Source organism: Scardinius erythrophthalmus, assembly GCF_964197995.2.
Source record: "Scardinius erythrophthalmus genome assembly, chromosome: 16".
Lineage (NCBI taxonomy): Eukaryota > Metazoa > Chordata > Actinopteri > Cypriniformes > Leuciscidae > Scardinius > Scardinius erythrophthalmus.
In genome coordinates, this window is record NC_138236.1 from 19587098 (window position 1) to 19605482 (window position 18385).

At 37.0% G+C, this 18385-nt stretch overlaps 2 protein-coding genes across 4 annotated transcripts; one reads left to right on the forward strand and one right to left on the reverse strand.

Annotated features, from left to right (window-relative positions):
- Positions 1-220: 220 nt before the first annotated feature.
- ltap1 (lipid transport auxiliary protein 1) lies at positions 221-5008 on the reverse strand. Of its 3 annotated transcripts, none has more exons than XM_081388966.1 (7): positions 4737-5008; positions 4333-4434; positions 3138-3246; positions 2997-3050; positions 1745-1911; positions 1592-1650; positions 221-1505 (listed from the first exon to the last, which is right to left on the reverse strand). In XM_081388966.1, exons 1-7 carry the CDS (start codon positions 4797-4799, stop codon positions 1298-1300), a joined length of 762 nt encoding a protein of 253 aa, XP_081245092.1. In that variant the 5' UTR covers positions 4800-5008; the 3' UTR covers positions 221-1297. The 3 variants fall into 3 exon arrangements, with proteins under 3 accessions (XP_081245092.1, XP_081245093.1, XP_081245091.1); XM_081388967.1 differs by having other exon boundaries at positions 3147-3246; positions 4737-4953; XM_081388965.1 differs by having other exon boundaries at positions 2997-3246; positions 4737-4953.
- Positions 5009-6209: 1201 nt separating this feature from the next.
- LOC308704562 (uncharacterized protein) lies at positions 6210-18098 on the forward strand. Its single transcript, XM_081388968.1, has 8 exons — positions 6210-6282; positions 6575-6661; positions 11690-14751; positions 15000-15204; positions 15351-15449; positions 15823-16036; positions 16335-16451; positions 17503-18098. Exons 3-8 carry the CDS (start codon positions 11999-12001, stop codon positions 17658-17660), a joined length of 3546 nt encoding a protein of 1181 aa, XP_081245094.1. The 5' UTR covers positions 6210-6282; positions 6575-6661; positions 11690-11998; the 3' UTR covers positions 17661-18098.
- Positions 18099-18385: the final 287 nt, after the last annotated feature.

Here is an 18385-nt window from a genome sequence, read left to right on the forward strand (position 1 = left end):
ACATACCTGATCAGAAGTTTTTATTATTTTAGTTTATTCCTAAAACCAACTGTAATACACTTTTCCCATTAATGGCCCGTTTTTGAAATGTGGATGCAGCCTTTCGTGCTGTCAGAATATTATGAATTATTAAGCAAATTATTAAAATGATCCTAACCAGTCCTCAGAAATTACACAAAAAGTTATAATGCCAAATAAATTCAGAAACATTAACTGCATGAAAAGTAACAACGTAAAATTTATTAATTGGTCACATTTAGATTATATTAAATACATCTCACATATCAATACACACATTCAGCAGTGCTGAATCAATACATTCATCACTGCTTTTAGACAACTACAATGAATTTAGTACAAAATTAGTTGTTCCAATTCAACAGACTTTAAGTATACCAATTTATAGTGTGCCACAAATACATTTAGTTTTACTAAAGTACATGCAAATAAATTGTTCTTAATTATACTATTTTCACTAGGGTAACTAGTGATGTCTTGTTACTGAAGACACCTAAAGGCACAGCAGTGCAGGTACAGAAAAAGCAGACACTCTAATAGATCTGATAAGACTTTATAATACAGTGAAAGTCAACACAGACAGCCTCTCATTGCTCTTTAAGCTACATTACCATGACAGAAAAACACGTCAATTCATGACTCGAAGCACTTTGTTCCTCCTTATACACGCATTTACATAAAATTGAACTTAAAAAATAAGGACAATAATCTGATCAGTAGCACAGAAATTAATACATTTCTCACTCAGTTTCTGTTAGAATGATGTCCGGCCATCTCTTCTCTGACACAGGATCTTATTTGGAAACCTAAAGTTATGGTTGTTTTAGTATAAAACAGATGTAAGAATGAATGTCCGTACAGCTGTTTTTAATCCACGTGTATGTGCCAGAACAGTTATTCCAGATAAAATGTCCTCATCTCAGTTGTTGGTGCTCTTCATATTTAAAGGCTATTCTCACAAAGAAAAAAAATGAAAAAACAGTGGCTATGACTTTTAACATAAGAAAATAGTAAGAGTTCTGGCAGGAAAACAATAAAATTAGAAACGTTACATTCTTGGATTGCTCTTAAAGCATTCACCTTGACATTTATCCCACAGATTTTGTTATATCTTAAATAATTCTCACATTCTCCATGTGATTTGAGGCCATTTTACTGCATCTCCCACTGTGGTCTTTTCTAGATGGAAGGATTTTCCACTGTAGGTTTTCCAGTGAGCGACACATCCGTTTCACAGTTTCAGAATTAAATTTACAGTTCCTCAAAAGGGTTTCATCCTCTAAAGTGTGCTCTCTAGAGTATTATAGTTGTCTTTAAAGTTTTTGAGCTCCAGGAAGTGTTTGGGCCTCTTGCTGCGCTGTCCGGATGACGGCAGGTACGTGACCTGAATGGTTGAGGCAGACGAGGGGCCGGGAGAGCTGGTCAGATCTTTAGCTGCTGACTGGTGCTGCTGGTTTAGACTGGTGCTGCTGGAGTGGGTCTTGACACTGTGGGGAACAAAAAGAGAATAGAGTCAGTGAGAAAAGTGATATATATGAGCGATGAACAGCAAAAACGAGACAATAAAACTTACACATCAGCCAGTTCAGCCAGATCTTCCTTATACTTCACAAACTCTGCCTCGCCAAACATCTATGGGAAAGAGAACACAAGCCTCTTAAATATTGTCCTGCAGCGCCCCCTGCTGTAAATTACCAATTAACACACACATGACACTGGGACTGACCCCTGTCCCGTGACGAGCGCTGTCGTAGCCCTCCACTAAGCGATCTAGGAGCGTACTGTGACTCGACTTGAACAGAGAATGAGAGTTTCGCAGGTCCAGCAGCCATTTCCTGTAGCGGCGACCAGTCAGAGCACTGGCACTGCGACACAACTCGTGAAATGGGAGATCTATGGGTGGGACAGAACCAGATCAGACAAGACTAGACCTGCATGCATTCAGTTTCCAATTTCACAAGCTTCTCACAAAATTATTTTCACCAGGTAAAACTATGCAATAAATAAATTATATACAGTATATATATCTTTATCTATCTATCTATCTATCTATCTATCTATATATATATAGAGAGAGAGATAGAGAGAGAGATAGAGAACATTTCAAAAACTATGGTTTCCACAAAAATATTAATAATATTAATAATTGATAAATGTTTCTTGAGCATCAACTCAGATTATTAGAATGATTTCTGAAGGATCATGAGACACTGAAGAATAAAGTAATGATGCTGAAAATGCAGCTTTTCCATCACAAGATTAAATTACATTTTAAAATATATTATTCTTTTCATTTTAAATTTCACTTTAAAACATACTCAAACAGAAATCAGTTTAAATTGTAATAATATTTCCCACTATTACGGTTTTCTGCTTTCACTGTATTTTTGATCAAATAAACGCAGCCTTGATGAACACAACGATTTCTTTTAAAAACATGGGGGGGGGGGAGAGACAATTACTGACCCTAAACTTTATAGCGGTAATTATAAAAAGTGTTAAAAAAAATTGGTTTGGATATTTATGTTTGTATTATAAATGCTTTTTTTTTACTGAAATATAAATAAAAAGTAACAAAAATAAAATGTATGAAATAAAAATGGCCACAAATGAATTATGCCATGGCATATTATAAATCATGAAATCCTCACAACTGTTCTGTATTACATATGAAAATTAGACTCATTAGAAAAATTCCACCTAATAGTCCTAAAATATTAAAACTAAAATAAAAATAAATAAACAAACTTAAACATTCTGACAAAAACTAAAACAATGACAGAGTGAAAACTAAATTAAAATAAATAAAATCATCCAAACTACTGCATTATATGGCTGATTACTGAAATATGAGATTATTAAAACAAAATTAAACTGAACGTGGTAATTATTCATGTGAAATTGATGTGAATTCATTTAAAACATCTTTCCAGTAAGCCGTGATCTTGACCCGGCATAATCACAAAAGAGGGTCTTACCAGAGTCTCTGATGGCATCTAACGCTTGCATTCTGAAGAGATAATTATAACAACCTGCACAAACATAAACACGGGCATAAGTTTTCACATCTGCAGCAGTGTTAGAAAGAGAACTGCTAGGGGTTTCTTTGTTTCTCTCACCATTCTGACCTTGATGCTTCAGTCGATCGTCATCTTTAGAGAGCAGATGTGGCTCATAGCGAATGTCATTCACTTTAGACAAACGGGAGTCAATCTCTTCTTTTAGGTCCTGTAAAAAATGCAACTTTGCTTCAGTGCATTACAAACTAGGTATACAACAAAAAGCATCATAGAGGTATAAACAGAAGAACATCATATAAACAAAACACAAAACTTTTAAATCAAAGTCATATAGTTTTGCACAAGAGTAGCTAGTTATAGTTTTAATTCAATACAAATCAGATGCATGATGATACAGTACATGTGGTCAGCCGCGGCTCGTCTGTATGGGCATAGGAATACAAAATATTCATCCAAACATAGACCTCTATATACACTGAATTTATAAAAAAAAAGATATAAATGTGATCAGCATTCTGCAACAAATATTTTTCGGATTTTCTAGACTATTTTAAGTCATAAAGAGAGCAAGATTTATTAAAATGTAGCGCATGGATTCGGCAGGCCTGTATTATGATACTAAGCGGGGCAGTCGGTCTCGGAGCCCTACCTAGCTCTACAGCTCCTTGCAAATTTCCAATGTAAATCTGTGGTGAGAAATGTGTCTGCATCAGGTCAGTTGGCATGTCTGTTCTTCCTATGTGGATATATACAGTACTTATGTTGTGTGACTTATGTTTGATCTGAGATTAGACATGACTTTTTTCCTCACTGGAATTCCTAACTTGTAATATTCTAAATAACACTCGGACACAATAAATACTACATAAAGGAAGATGGCATTCTATGCTTTTGTCATGTATACTAAAGTCTGTCAATCATCATTAGAGGTCATCATTGCCCTCTGGCTCAAATTCTGCCAAAAGTGTGTCTGATGTGTTCAGCGATTAGGATATAAAGCTTACATATCATAAACTAGCGGTAAGACCCAGAATCCGCCCTACCTAAATTTATGGCCAGGAGACGCTACTGCATGTGGTACATGAAGACATTTATTTCACAAAGTTCACTAGAACATGTACTTTTACCATATATTGTCCTGTTGGGGGAATTTTGTTTTACAGCAGTGGCCAAGAATATTTAGGTGCTGATACTACAATAAAATGGGACCATAATTGTGCTACTTGTGGTCTGGAAGAACTTCTCTACTGAGACATAAATGATTATTTTGGGTGTCAGGAGGAGCTGTTCATACCTTCGGTGCGTTATGACCCAGCGGGACGTGCGGTCCTCTGCGAGACTTCATAGCGAAGCGCATAATCTGCCTTTTCACAAAGATGAACAGCAGAACAAACACCTGCAGAATGACAGAAGGGTTCAATCAACATAACGTTACACACTCAAATACAATTCTGACACGGGCGATTTAGGCTCAAAAGTGAGTGATCTAACGTTACTACCTATATAGGCAGTATTTTTTAGGCATCATAGATGCCAAATACGACGCTTTCTTGATGGGCAACTCAATATGTTTTGAAAAACTTACTATCCTAAGTGGAAATTTCCATTGTAATCACCATCATAAACTATTCACACATCTGGGCTGTCAATGCATATTCCGTTTACATGTTTAAAAATACTATGCAATTTGGTACTTACCAGGCTTCCGTAGGCCATAACAAGCACAACATTTACACCGGAAAGAGTGTTTCCTTCTGCCATTGTTAGATTTGAATTAAATGCTCATGGAAGGAAGCTATAATCGGTCGATATTGGTAGTCAGTGGTACGAGTTCAGCTCGTTATTCTTCAGGTTGACAGCAGCACTTTCAGGAGAGTTTTGTTGACATCTCCTGTGGTCTCTCTCTTCGTCGCATGTTTTGCATGAGAAAACTCTTCCGTCTACTCATCTTTGACGCCACCTTGTGGTTTGGAGTGAATAACATCAGTTCAGGGTTTTTCAAAAATGCCCTCAGCGATTCACAGGTCACGATCAGGTCAGCAAAACAAATATATGTGCAAATTGTTCATAAAAATATCCTTGCGGAAATTGTTGCCTGTAATTCAATATAAATTTGCACTTCAATATTTGTGCTCCTTATCAGATAAACGTGTTCCTTTTTAAAGAAAAATTGGGTTTTGTTCCCCCTTCTTTTAACCACATTACAATGCTTTTCACATTCCATCCTACTATTTTCAGAGAGTTACTCATACAGAAGTGGCATATAGGGTATATAAATTTACACCAATACCACTGTGTCTGTCGTTGTTCCAAACCACAAGGCTTTTCCTCTGTGTGAGATTATAGCTCTAGGAGCTCACACAAGCCACACGCACATGGACTGTCAATGCATCTAAACATTATGCACATGGTTTTTCAATGTTCTTGACTTGTTTCTGTGAAAATGAAGTGGGCAGTCTCAGAACATCTGAATTAGCGGACAGCTGACCTTTATCAGATCAACACACTGAACAATGACACCATTCTTTCAGGAGGAACAGAGGTGGGTGGCAGATGCATGAAAAGACAACAAGGGATGAAATTGTTTCCCCAATAAGAACAGATATCGCAACAATCATGACTTTATCTCAAGCCCTGGTAAAGAAAGATGGAATAAAATATCTGTATTGTACAGACTGTGGTAGAAAAATGAAAAAAAAAAAAGGGTGGTAGGCAAGTGACTCACTCTGTCCTGTTAAAAAAAATAAACCACGCTAACCATTTGCATTTTGCTTTTGTCAGATTTGTATGACAATCAGTGCAGAGATACACATTTGTATCAGATAAGCCATTAGCTTAGCTGTAGGAAGGATGCAATGCTATTCAGCAGCTAAGAAGTTAAATTCTTCCACTGTGACCAATTTCTCGACAAGAAAGAAGCTGTTTTGGCTAAACAGGACATCAGACGACAGAAGATGTTGAAACATCTAATTATACTGTGTGTCCACAAGCAGCTCAACAATGTGGCTTATTTCGTTTACTTTATCATTCCATCCCGTCTGTCATGTCAGTGTGCTACTAGCGTTCATTTGCAATCAAAAACTGATCGAAACTTACAGTTGCAGTTACATTTTTGTCTCTCTAAATGAAACCACAAACTTAACCAGCTTCCTCTGCTGTTGCTGTCAACAGTGTGCATGTGCCAGTGATGCAAGACAGACCGTTTAGTGATGATGGTTATACTGCATGCACAACTGCTGTTAAGGTAAACCACGTACATTTATTTTTATTTATTTACAAAATGACAAATTTAGCAAATGTATATCACATTTATACATGTAATCAAAAACAATACATTGTATTTAGATAATGTACATGCATATGCATTATATATAGCTATATAAAATATAAAATGTATACATATAAAACAGCACCATAAAAAAAGTGTATCTTTTCATTCACGTGTTTTAGAGCATGTAAAAGATCTGGCTGTCAAGTTTCACATATATTTAAAGCATAACTCCCGCCCATCTGCTCTCTTTCTCTCTCTTTCTCAGCTCCTTTTTCTGCAAACTTCATTTGCTCTTGCAGCTGCAGGAAGTTGAGCAACTCAGCCCACAAGTGTGCCACAGAAATACAGCCAGGTAATCAACTGTCAAAATGTTTTTTTACCTTTTCGAATTGTACTGTTAGAATAATGGTTAATTTAGTTCAGTTTCAATGTGTGTTGTACCTTAAATCTTTTAAGGTTGTGTGTGATCAGTTTTGCTTTATATTGTGGCCTCTGTCTACAGGCCCATGTATCTTGAATTTATGTAAGTGATGCTTGATGATTACTAACAGATTTAAAAAAAAAAAAAAAATGCTCATGCAGTAGCTGTTTGCAAAGATGTCCTTGGCATTTCTAAGAAAAATATGCAGTCAATTATGCGGCTGGTACTTCTGGCTTCAGTTGAAGCATTGGTCAATGCAACAACAGCAAAAAAAAACTTCCTTTTCAAACTCTTGCATTATCTTGCATACTCTTTATTCATTTTAAATTCGCCTTATAATAAGCCTGTCTTTGTTATCATTCCTTGCTGTTTTAACACTGCTTGACAGTCTTTAGGTCATCAATGTTTGCCAACATATGGCAACCATCTCTATAAATGTTTAGAAAATCTCATCTCACAGTCATATGCTGCAAGTTCTTGATTTCTAATTCTCCAATGATTTGGTATTAACATAGGCCATATAAAAATAGGGATAACTGCTCCTTTCCACAACCACTGTATAACAGATCACTCATTTAATACTGTTTTTACCATAAAGAACTTTGAGCAAGTAAATATATGTGCGGAGGAAATTAATGAACAAAGATGGATGGTAGATGGAAGATGGAGCAGATAGAATAAATGCTGCTCAGATAAACATATTTTTGCATTAGCATAACGAAACCCTTAATGTCAAGATCGAAAGGCGTGTTATTTGAAGATGCATAAGTTTCAAAGTGTTAGGTAAGTTGTAACATCAAGTCAAGTCGTCACCTTTATTTATATAGCGCTTTTTACAATACAGATTGTTTCAATAATGCAACTAAGTTTCTTTCAGATCTAGAAGAAAATAGAGTCATTGTCCAAGTTCAGTGTTGATTCATTTCTGTTGTAAAAAAGTTATTAATTTAGTTCATTTATCTATACAGCCGCTCTGGAGAAAACAGTGATGTCATCGTTCAGCTCAGTTCACTTCTCATACAATGGTGTCAATGCCAGATCAATAATATATGTTGGTATGCATGATGCTGGTTAATTGTCAAACTTGGTGCAGAAACCTCTTTTGAATATATTAAACACAACTGGGGAGTTTATCGAGGGGGTGAAGCCCTGATAATATAAAAGGAAGATGTTTATTCAATTGATTTTCTATTTACTATCACTTAAGTTTTCGTGTTCTGGGTGTTGAAATTAGTGTAGTTTTGTGGTGTTGGACTGATAATTTTGTTTTGTAGTGATGGCCTGATTATGGTCACTGCATGACAATGCACAATTGATTATTTGAATGATTAAATACACATTGCATGTCACTTTTGTATTTTGGAGCAAATACACAACACCAAGGTCAACTGTTGTCCAATTAAAGGAGAACTCCGGTCAATTTTAACATTGAGCTCATTTTTTTGTAAATTTGGAGTGCTGTCAGTACAGAGAACAACGACAAAAATCGGTGTTGCCTATACCAATACTATGCCTATTGCCTATATGGGGCAAGTTTTAAACCTGCTTTTAGCCTCTTAACATCCTTGATGTGTCATTATAAGTGCCCAGCCATGAGAGTGATTCCTTCATAGTGATCACGCGTGAATCTGACTGCAGTAGATGTGAAAGATATGAATAAAAATGATGTTATTTCAGCCAGCGCACATACCTGTATTTACATCCTGTTTTCGGTCGAAGTCCATAGTAATCGATTGTCGAGTTCACACGCATAGGTTCAGTTACCTATGATCACGCGCGTGAACTCGACAATCGATTACTGTGGACTTCGACCGAAAACAGGAAGAAAATACAGGTATGTGCGCTGGCTGAAATAACATCATTTTTATTCATATCTTTCACATCTACTGCAGTCAGATTCACCCGTGATCACTATGAAGGAATCACTCACATTAGCTGTTCACTTGTAATGACACATCAGGGATGTTAAGAGGCTAAAAGCAGGTTTAGTACTTGCCCCATTGAAGTCAACAGGGTGCAAATTTTAAAAAGAGGATAACACGGTGTAGGCAACACCGATTTTTGTCGTTGTTCTCTGTATTGACAGCACTCCAAATTTACAAAAAAATGAGCTCAATGTTAAAATTGACCGGAGTTCTCCTTTAATGTGTATGTTGAACGACGCTGTCCTACAATCCTATTATGGGCCCGTTAGTCCAACTTCAGAAAAACCAGACAGGTGTGGTTTCGGTTGAATTTCAGCACTAACACTTTTAGTCAGACTGAAATTTAAATTTAAAGTTAACTTGTCTGTTTCCAACAAAAAGTCAGTCCTTCATTCATCCAATACCTGAACATGTTCAGAATGCAATGACTCAAGGACCAGATGATTGTCGCAAGCATTTACCTACACTTTCACACTGAGTCACCAAGAAACCATGAACCAGGAATGTTCTTATTAGACATGAAGGGTGTACATGTTGAGAGGTGTGTACAGTATATGTGTACGAGAGACAAAGAAACTGAGACACAAATAGATAGAAGGAGAAAGAGAGAGAGGCAGACAGAAAGAGACGGGGGAGGAGAGAGAGGTAGGGAAATGAGAGAGGAAGGCACAACAATCAAAGGGGGTGGAAAAGGGTAAGCATGTCAAACCAGTCAGGCAAGTTCTTATTACAGTAGAAATGCATCATAGAAAAATGACAGACTGCAAGGAGTGAGAGAGAGCTTAAAGGCACAAGGGAAGATGGGGAGGACCTGTTCTCTCAAACTTCTAAGGGGCACAGAAGTCCTCTAAGGTACGTTACTTCTGTTTGAAGAGCTAAAACTCAACGTGTGGTTAGATTACGTGACAGGTAAATTGTATGTCCATTGTTGTTCAAGCGTGTGCCATGGGAGAACAGGTGTTTCTGTAAAATGACACTGACCTGTTTTCCTTAGAAAGTCTGTAATGTTGCATTCATATGGGACTGGTAACCTTATTTTGCATCTATATCTGTGAAATACTAGGCACTAGTACATGGTAATTTGTGGTTATATGAGCAACTTTATAACCACCTATATTTACTGTGTCAATGTTTCCCTTATTTGTTTTCAATCAGTTCAGGTTTATTTTCATCAGGTCTGTATTTGCGCTCCTGGAAGTTGTACGTCACGCTTCTTCCTCCTCCCACTCTATCTCTGCGTGCTGTTTGCTTATGTCTTTTATTTTAAACATAACTACAGCACTCTTGACCGATATATGTTCAGTTTAAGATAACAAAGGCAATCTTTACAACAGAATAAGGTGGGGCAAACAAATCTGGAATTGAGCATTACAAAACTGTGATTTAAGTTTCAGCTGTCGATTCAGTATTGTCTTAAACTTTGTTAAAACTTTGCTTGTTTATCAGTAAAATTTCTAAATCAGTGTTTGCTTGATTGCATGTGACTATTATCAGATGTTACTGAAGTGTCTGAATGAATTTCAATTTGCTACTTTGAATGAACGTGGGTGTGTAAGAGCAACAGGGTGCAGAGTTCCTGCAAGACTAATAGACATAATTCACCAATTTAAGATACAGTAATCCCTTTTTTACTTAATTTTTTACTATATTGCATATTGTTTATTCACAGAGATCAGCATAAAGACATGAAAATGTATTTAAAATAAAAATACCTCAGTTGAAATGTATCAAAATAACAATAACAAATAGGCCCTACAGTATTTTGTATCTAGCAAATACACAAACTGCATGTAAAATTGGCCATTCAGAGATCATTATTAGGCTGAAGTCTGCCTGGACCTATTCTGAAAGCAAAGAACATTTTGGTGTGTACAACTGCTTAAACTTTTGATTGTATACTTTCAACTTTTCAAAAAGACTGGGTTTATATTGTCTGTGCGCCATTTCTAAATGTATTACTGACTAGGTTACACTGCCTTTATTCCTTCATGTAAACCGAAGACAATTCTGAATGATGTTCCGTTTTAACCTTGATCAACAAATAGAATTGACCATGACATCCCTACATTATCTTATTCCTTATTAATGCAGAAAATTCGCTCACCCAATAATAGAATGAGTCGTACAACTGCAACTCACAAGCATGAGTGAGCTAAAGGGTTTAGGGGCCTGAAATCAGCAGCCTAATAAAGAAGTTGACTGGCACAAAATATTTTATGTATTTTGAAAAAACAAAAATACTGAACTTAAATTAATTTAAATTTGTATTTTAATAAATATTTTGTATTTCAAATACATATTTTAAATACATGTATCTGAAATACTGCACATCCCTGTTTATTCACACATTCATTGTAATGCATCTTCAGAAAGATTTATGTAGCTTTAACTATGTGTGCACCGTAACTGTGTATGTTGTGTTAGACAGGATTGTAGTCTGGTGTGTTTGACCTGTTATCTGACTGCGTATCAGGTTTTGTAAAAGAGCTGAAGAGTGTGACAAGTAACATAAAGAATGTTGGAAGAGTAAACATACAACAAAATGCACACATACACTGGTTACTGATTTTTTAACTTTTTATAAATGTTTGATTTTATAGAGTGAGGAATACAAGTAAGGTGCTTGTCCAGAGTTTCAAGATGTTTACATATGAGGGTATAGATGCTGTATGCCCGAAAGAGATTTATGGACTCTCATTGTAATAAAAATAGAGTTTCAGTATGTTGAAATTCTGAGGTACTAGAATGAACATGGGCAGGTGACTTGAAAATGCACTTTAAGCATGTACACTTTGTTGAGTGGGAGGTGGTGTATCTTAGTGGTTAAAGGGCCTGGCCAGGTTGTATGTTCAGACCATACAGAGTTGGGATCCATTCAGAAAAAAATCTAGACTGCCTTTTACAGTTCCTGAATTTTAGTTAATATAGCAAACCGGATGATTTAGAATTTGAATCTAATGAAGTGCAATTCATTTGTTAAACTTTTTTTGTTTAAAGCTAATCTTCACATGTGTTTTTTGTCTTTACATGACAGAACAAGATAAGTAGCAGAGAGTACTGAGAACCATTACTAGCTCTTTTTGGATCGAGAGAGAGTGAAACATCTGTCAGAAGCTAAATTTAGCAGGTCTCCTCCGCCACCCTGGATTACAAACACATTTTTCCAGCTTTTATAACGATGGTAGGAAAATACAGCCCTTCTTGATTACTTCACAAATGCTGTCGTTCTGAGAAAAAAAGGAATACAAAATTTTGATCAAGTTGCTGAAAATATGTTAGCAACCAGCCTTCCATTCATACTGTAATGAATATACTTGGGTGACATTCAGAGACATTTAAAAGCATGAGTTTGCATACTGGAACTTTTGTACGTCAATTGTCTGAATCAGACACAACTGGCAGCATAAATGAAGGTGCAGAATCATCCAATGGAACAGCAACACAAAGTCATAGTCAGTCATTTGAAAAGCCTATTGGCTCTGCAGCTGCTAGATTCAAAATCCGCTCTGCTAAAACACTGACTACTAAGGACCTCAGGATGATAAGTAACATCTTTGAGAGTGGAAAAGTTGAAGACTCAAGCCAGAAAATTGATCCTGGTGAGGACCTCAACAAAGTCTGTACTTCTTCTGCAAGTTTTACCCACACTGACAATAATGACAAAAAGACAGGTAAAAATGTAGGTAATGGCACACATAAGGACTCAGCTCTTTCCATCAATTCTGAGAAGGGTGATGTGAGTGCTAAGCAGTCAAATACTCAAGAAGAAGAGAGTCAGACAGCAAGTGACAGTGGCAAAGGAAATGATCTGAGGAGATACCAGTCAAACAAAAGCAAAAGCTTAGACTGTAGAGGAACAAGTAAAGCAGAACATGGGAACAGAACTGGGATGACTAGTAGGACCAGAGAATTTGATAATTTTATAACACGATCCAGAAGTTTTGAGAGAACAGGGGCAAACAAGAAGATAACTTCATACACACAAGATAATCAACCCAGTAGTGTTTCATGGAGGATTCACGCTTACAATGGAGCGAATCAGAACACTGACAGAAAGGTTTACCCAACCTCTGGATCTACATCTGTGAGAATGAACCGTGTAAATGTTGCTCTAGAACAGGCAAGCAGTGGCCAGTCACTTCCAGTCAGATTGAAGCCAAGACTAAGCCAAGGTAGTATTGGAGAAGGTAGCAGTCTCTGGGCACAGCAACAAGGTGAATCAAGTCTTGATCAGACAGACAACAGAATTGGATCCTGGGCCAGAGAGCAAGGACCTTCCAATACTGAGGAAGTAACTGGAAACCAAACAATAATGGAGAGAATTGAGAAACTGTTTGGGGCAGATGCCAAATCTGATGCACACTCAAAAAATTCAATTGGATTAAAACGCAACAATACTCTAACTTCTGATGAGTCATTTCCTAAATCTATGGATACTGTGGACTCTACTCCAAGTCACAGAAAATACACTACTGACTCTGTGTTTGGAACTTCAGATTTTTCTGACAGCCAACAGGGGAAAACTTCTTGCAATGTAGACAAAGCTAGAACATTGCCAAGAGGATTTTCAAAAACATACCTTTGTCAGAAGCAAGAACCCTCTACCAACAAAGAGAATAAAAATGACCAAAGGGACAATTTCTCTGGATTAAGTTTTTCATTGTCATCAAAGCCTACATCAAGTACAGAAATGTCCTCTGTTAAAAAAGTTCAGTCACTTCTGCCTGAAGACAATGAAGAGACAATCAGAAAGTGTTTAACAGGGTCTCCAAAGTACTGTAGTCAGTCCTTAGAAAGAACCAGGAGTAGGCTGTCAGTAACTACTCAATACAATGCTCACAGGAACCAGTCTGCATGTTCGGATAGTAGTTCAAGCGTTTCCAGTCAGGGTGTCAAACTTTTGTTAACCAATTCTGAAGGAATCAAGGGGGAAATTGGTAAAGTCAAACAATCCGATAAAGAGAGCACACAAAGACTGGACATAAATGAAAACAAGTATCTTGATGGTTTGCAAGATGGTATCACCCAACCCAAGTACCCACTAGCCTCAAAAGGTGCAGCATACAATGAAATCCATAAAGAGGAAGAGAAAGATGAAGTTTTCACAGATAAAACTAAAGGAAGGACAGGAGAAGGTGTGCTAGAAAAAATGCATGTGCCATCCTTTGATTCAGTGAAGAATACAATCACCATGTTTGAATCTTTGGCTCAACAAAGCAAAAGCACACGGAAGACTTTTCTTACCAGGAGGACCTTATCTGCACAAGAGCATCCCAAACCTGTGGCTCTTGTAAAGAAGAGTGATTCAGATAAAAATCTACATTTTGGAAGGGTTGTGGAGAACACAGAAAGCATAAGAACAAATTTCTTTAACAAAAGTGATTCCAATGATGAAACTGAACGCACTCTAGAAACAAGTAGAACTCCTTCAAATTCCATAGTCAAAGTAAGACCAACATTGGAACGTCAAGAAACATACAAAAAGAGAGTTGAGCTTGCTCCAGCATTCAAACAAATGACTGAATCAAGAACTGAACAAGTTATCAACAGGAGGAATGAAGATGAATGGACAACAGTAAATAAAACAGACACGGATGAACCAGGTTCTGCCATCACTGCAACCTCAGGGCTCAGAAACATAGGGACAATGGAAGAAAAAGCAGGAATCCCATCAATCTCTCAACAGTCAAATGTCAAAAGTTTATCAAAGCAACAGTCAATTAATATAAAAATAGTTGATGATGATGAAAACACACAGACTAACTCTCCTGATAGACCTCTCAAAGTTAGCATTCAGAAGCAGATTAAACCTGGAGCCGTAACAGTCAATGGTAACCATCCCAAAGCGCTGCCCAATCTTTCTCAAAGCTTTACTCCTGTCCAAACAATCTATTCCTCACTCAACAATTCTAACAATAACAACTATGAAACAACAAGGAAGGATTGCACCATATTGACAACTAGCAAGGCTAGGTGGAGCTCTGATGAAGAAGATGATGATGAGGAGGAAACTGAAGAAGACTCTGACTCAGGAGAATCATCTGTGACCATCACAAGCAACATGAGCCAATCAGAACGCAGAAGTTTTTCTTTAAGGTAATTGATATGAAAAATAAAAAAGTGATACAACTGTTTCAGGATGTAAAAAAAATAGACTAAAATGGAGTTTCAGCTTATTTCACATGCACAAACCAGCAGGTTGTCCTGTTTATGGCTACACCTTACCTTGCATTTCTTCATGCTCCTGCCACCCTATGCTGTACTGTACCTCCTTTCCTTTAAAATGTTTTATATCTCCACTTCACATAACCCCTGTTCTCTTTCTATAAATTTACCTCTTACAGTCTTGTGGACCTATGTAATTATGGTGGGGTGGACTACAAACCATCAGATAGCAGTTTGTCAGAGAATGGTGAAGATTTGCCATCTACACGCTCTGCGTCCTTGAGCTCAGACATCTCAGCCTTCTCTTCTGTGACTCTGTTGAGCACTGATGAACTGGATCGCTTACTGGACGATGTCAGGGGCTTGGGAGATGACACCCTGCAGGTAAAACAAGTCACATAACTTCGTCCTGAAGCATATAATTTGACAATGAAATAGACAAACTGTCATGACATGTAAATTGTAAGTCTTTAGACAAAAAGAGACCATTTCCTTTTTCTATCACAACTTGTATTTCTGACGTATGACAGAAATATGAAGACGTGCAAGTGGTTGTGTTACACAAGGAGGTGGGGAGTGGCTTAGGATTTACCTTGGCAGGTGGAGTGGATCAAAATAAACCAGTCACAGTGAGTATCACCAAATACTGTGATGTGAACATTTTAACTAATATAAACCAATACTGATGGTCAAACAAAAGACCACACAAAAAGCAGCAAATACAAAAATAACTTAACATTTGTTAACATACTAATCTATTGTGCATCTAAAAAATGTCAGAAGAAATTCATTCAACTCTGCATTTTATCAAAATACCAACTCTTTGTTTAACAACTGGTAAATGTCTCTGTCTTTAGGATTAAATCCTAATGTTTATGTAACTTTTAAGTAAACCAGATTTAATATTATGCTTCAATACAGTATAATTGTACAAGTTTTTGGTAGTCATTGCAATTTGACTTTAATTGGAATGGGGTGTTTCACCTCCATCTCATCTCTTAGGTCCACAGAGTAATCCCAGGAGGAGTAGCAGCACATGAAGGCTCTATTTACGAGGGTGCCCGGGTGTTATCGATCAATGGCACTGCCCTGCAGAACTCTGCCCACTTGGAGGCTCTGCGTACACTAAGAAAAGCGAGGGGGCAGGGAATGGCAGTGGTTGTTCTTCAGAGTGGTAACAGTAGAAGAGAGGCCACTGAAAGACAAGGAATCACAGGTGGGTGATGGACAGATGGCAAAGAGGTGGTGATCTGAAGGAAAGCATTTTATTTTACAAATGTATGTGGTTGTCACCATGAGTGTGAATTCAATCAACATTTTGGAAAAGGACTTTATTAAGTTGTTTGATAATAATACTGATAAACGGAGCAATTTCAAGAGGGTCCTCACACCATCAGTGCTCGGGCCCTAATTAAGTTGCCTTACCTTGTATACAGGTGAGATAAAAATGTGTGACAAAAGAAAGCAGAGTCTCTTGTGCAATCCTATACTTTGTGTGTGTATGCCCCCTACAGGCAGAAGAGTCTGTGTGACTCTGGAAAAGTCTAGCTCTGATCTTGGCTTTAGTCTGGAAGGAGGGGTGTCCTCCAGCTCTGGAGACAAACCCCTCACTGTACAAAAAATCTTTCGTGGTAAGACAACTTTTTCTCAATTTAAAGCAATCATAAAAACCCTATTTGGACAGTTATTGTTTCTCATGGGGCCGTAAGAGATTTTCAACATTTACAGGGGCTTGTCGGTGATTTTACTGCCGTCTGAATCCAGAATGCCATTGTTTTTCTCCCACCGCCCACATAAAAATCCTCATCCGAATCCACATCTCTGGGTTTACAAGAAGAGAGTTCTTCAAAATTCACTATTTAAATCCTTTTTGACCACTGCCGAGCACCGTACGGTTGTGCTTCGCTGTAATTTGGATGCATTTTAAAGACGTAGCCTACACTTTTATTACTGAAATGATGGAAAGTATTTACAAGAAAGATATTTCATCACCGCTCAAAAGTGAAAGAGAAGAAAAGCATGTAAACATTTGAAATGGGCCGTTATGGCACCAATTATATACATTACAAATGTAAACCAAGCAGCTTTATGTCCTACCTCATGTAAATAAGAGGCGGTATTAACTTATTTCCGGTAATTTCCACATTTTTAAAATGACATCCATCATTCTGAGATAAAATATAAGACAGAAAACCATTTTAACTAGTGCGTCTATCTTCCTATTTTTAAACAGGAGATATTTAACATTCAAATAATAGGCTAAATTGGATATTATTTTCCTATTATTAAATTAAATATGAATTTATTCTTATTATTACTAGCAGATGACAAAACTCGCTCCTCCACCAGGAATAAATCGCCATCCCAATGCATGAGTTTTGTCACTGAGGTGCCATGCAAATTAATTTTTACAGACGTCCACATGAGAAACAATTACCGCCAGAATATGGCTATATTCAACACAACTATTCGCTATTGTGGATTATGTGAGAATGTCTGGGAAAAGAAAAATGTTAATCTGATTCTACCAATTACAAATGTAAAGGCAAACTGCCGTTTACCTCTCACCTTACTGGCATCCCTCCTGCACTTCTGCACAAGAGGGCAATTTTGAGCTTGTGCTTAGTCTCATTCCAAGCTCTTTCATAACTACAAGCAATTATGCCAATTACTTGTTTGCAGGTGGACCAGTCAGTGAAGTGTTTCCTGGGGATGAGTTGTTGGAGGTGCAAGGTCAGAGTTTGGTGGGTATGATGCGGCTTGAGGCTTGGAACCTCATAAAGAAACTGCCTTCTGGTCCAGTGGAGGTCTTACTACACCGTCCTCACCAGCCACGCTGAAGACTTTTACTTTCCTTCTTACACCTTTTTTTTTTTAAAGCGCTTTGCAATTCAGTCATAATTCAAACAATGGTATATTTTTTTTCGTTTAAGGATTTTGCTGTTACAGGTTCTGTGAAGTTATATTTTTGCAAATGTGTTGTACTGCAAAAATATGAAGTATCATTTTTTTTTTTTTTTTTTTTTTTAGATAACTATGAATTAATACTGGCAAAATTAAGGGCATAAAAGCACTGGAGGCCAGGAGGTCATTCTTTTAAATATCACTTATTTTATGCACTCACAGTATGCAACTATTGATATTGTTTTGTACAATCAGTCTTTATCAGAAGCCATTATATATATTTTTTAGTTTTTTATGCTACATGTATATTCGTATATGTTGTCTGTACTGCACATATCCGTCCCAATTAAACTTTTGTAATATTAAAGACAAAAGCAGCAACTACATTTCTTTCATAAGTGATATGATGGCATTTTCATAACATTTCAATGCACTACTTAATTTTGATAGTTTTTAGTATTTGGACTATGAAAGTCAATGGGGAACATCACATTTTTGGTTACTGACATTCTTCAAAATATCTTCTTTTGTGTTTAGCAGAAGCAAGAAATTAATAAAACTCTCCATTTTCATATGATCTGTAATTCAAACCAAGAAGAAAAGGGTTAAGGTAAATTTACCCATCCTTTAAGAATACACTTAATACTTTCAATCATATACA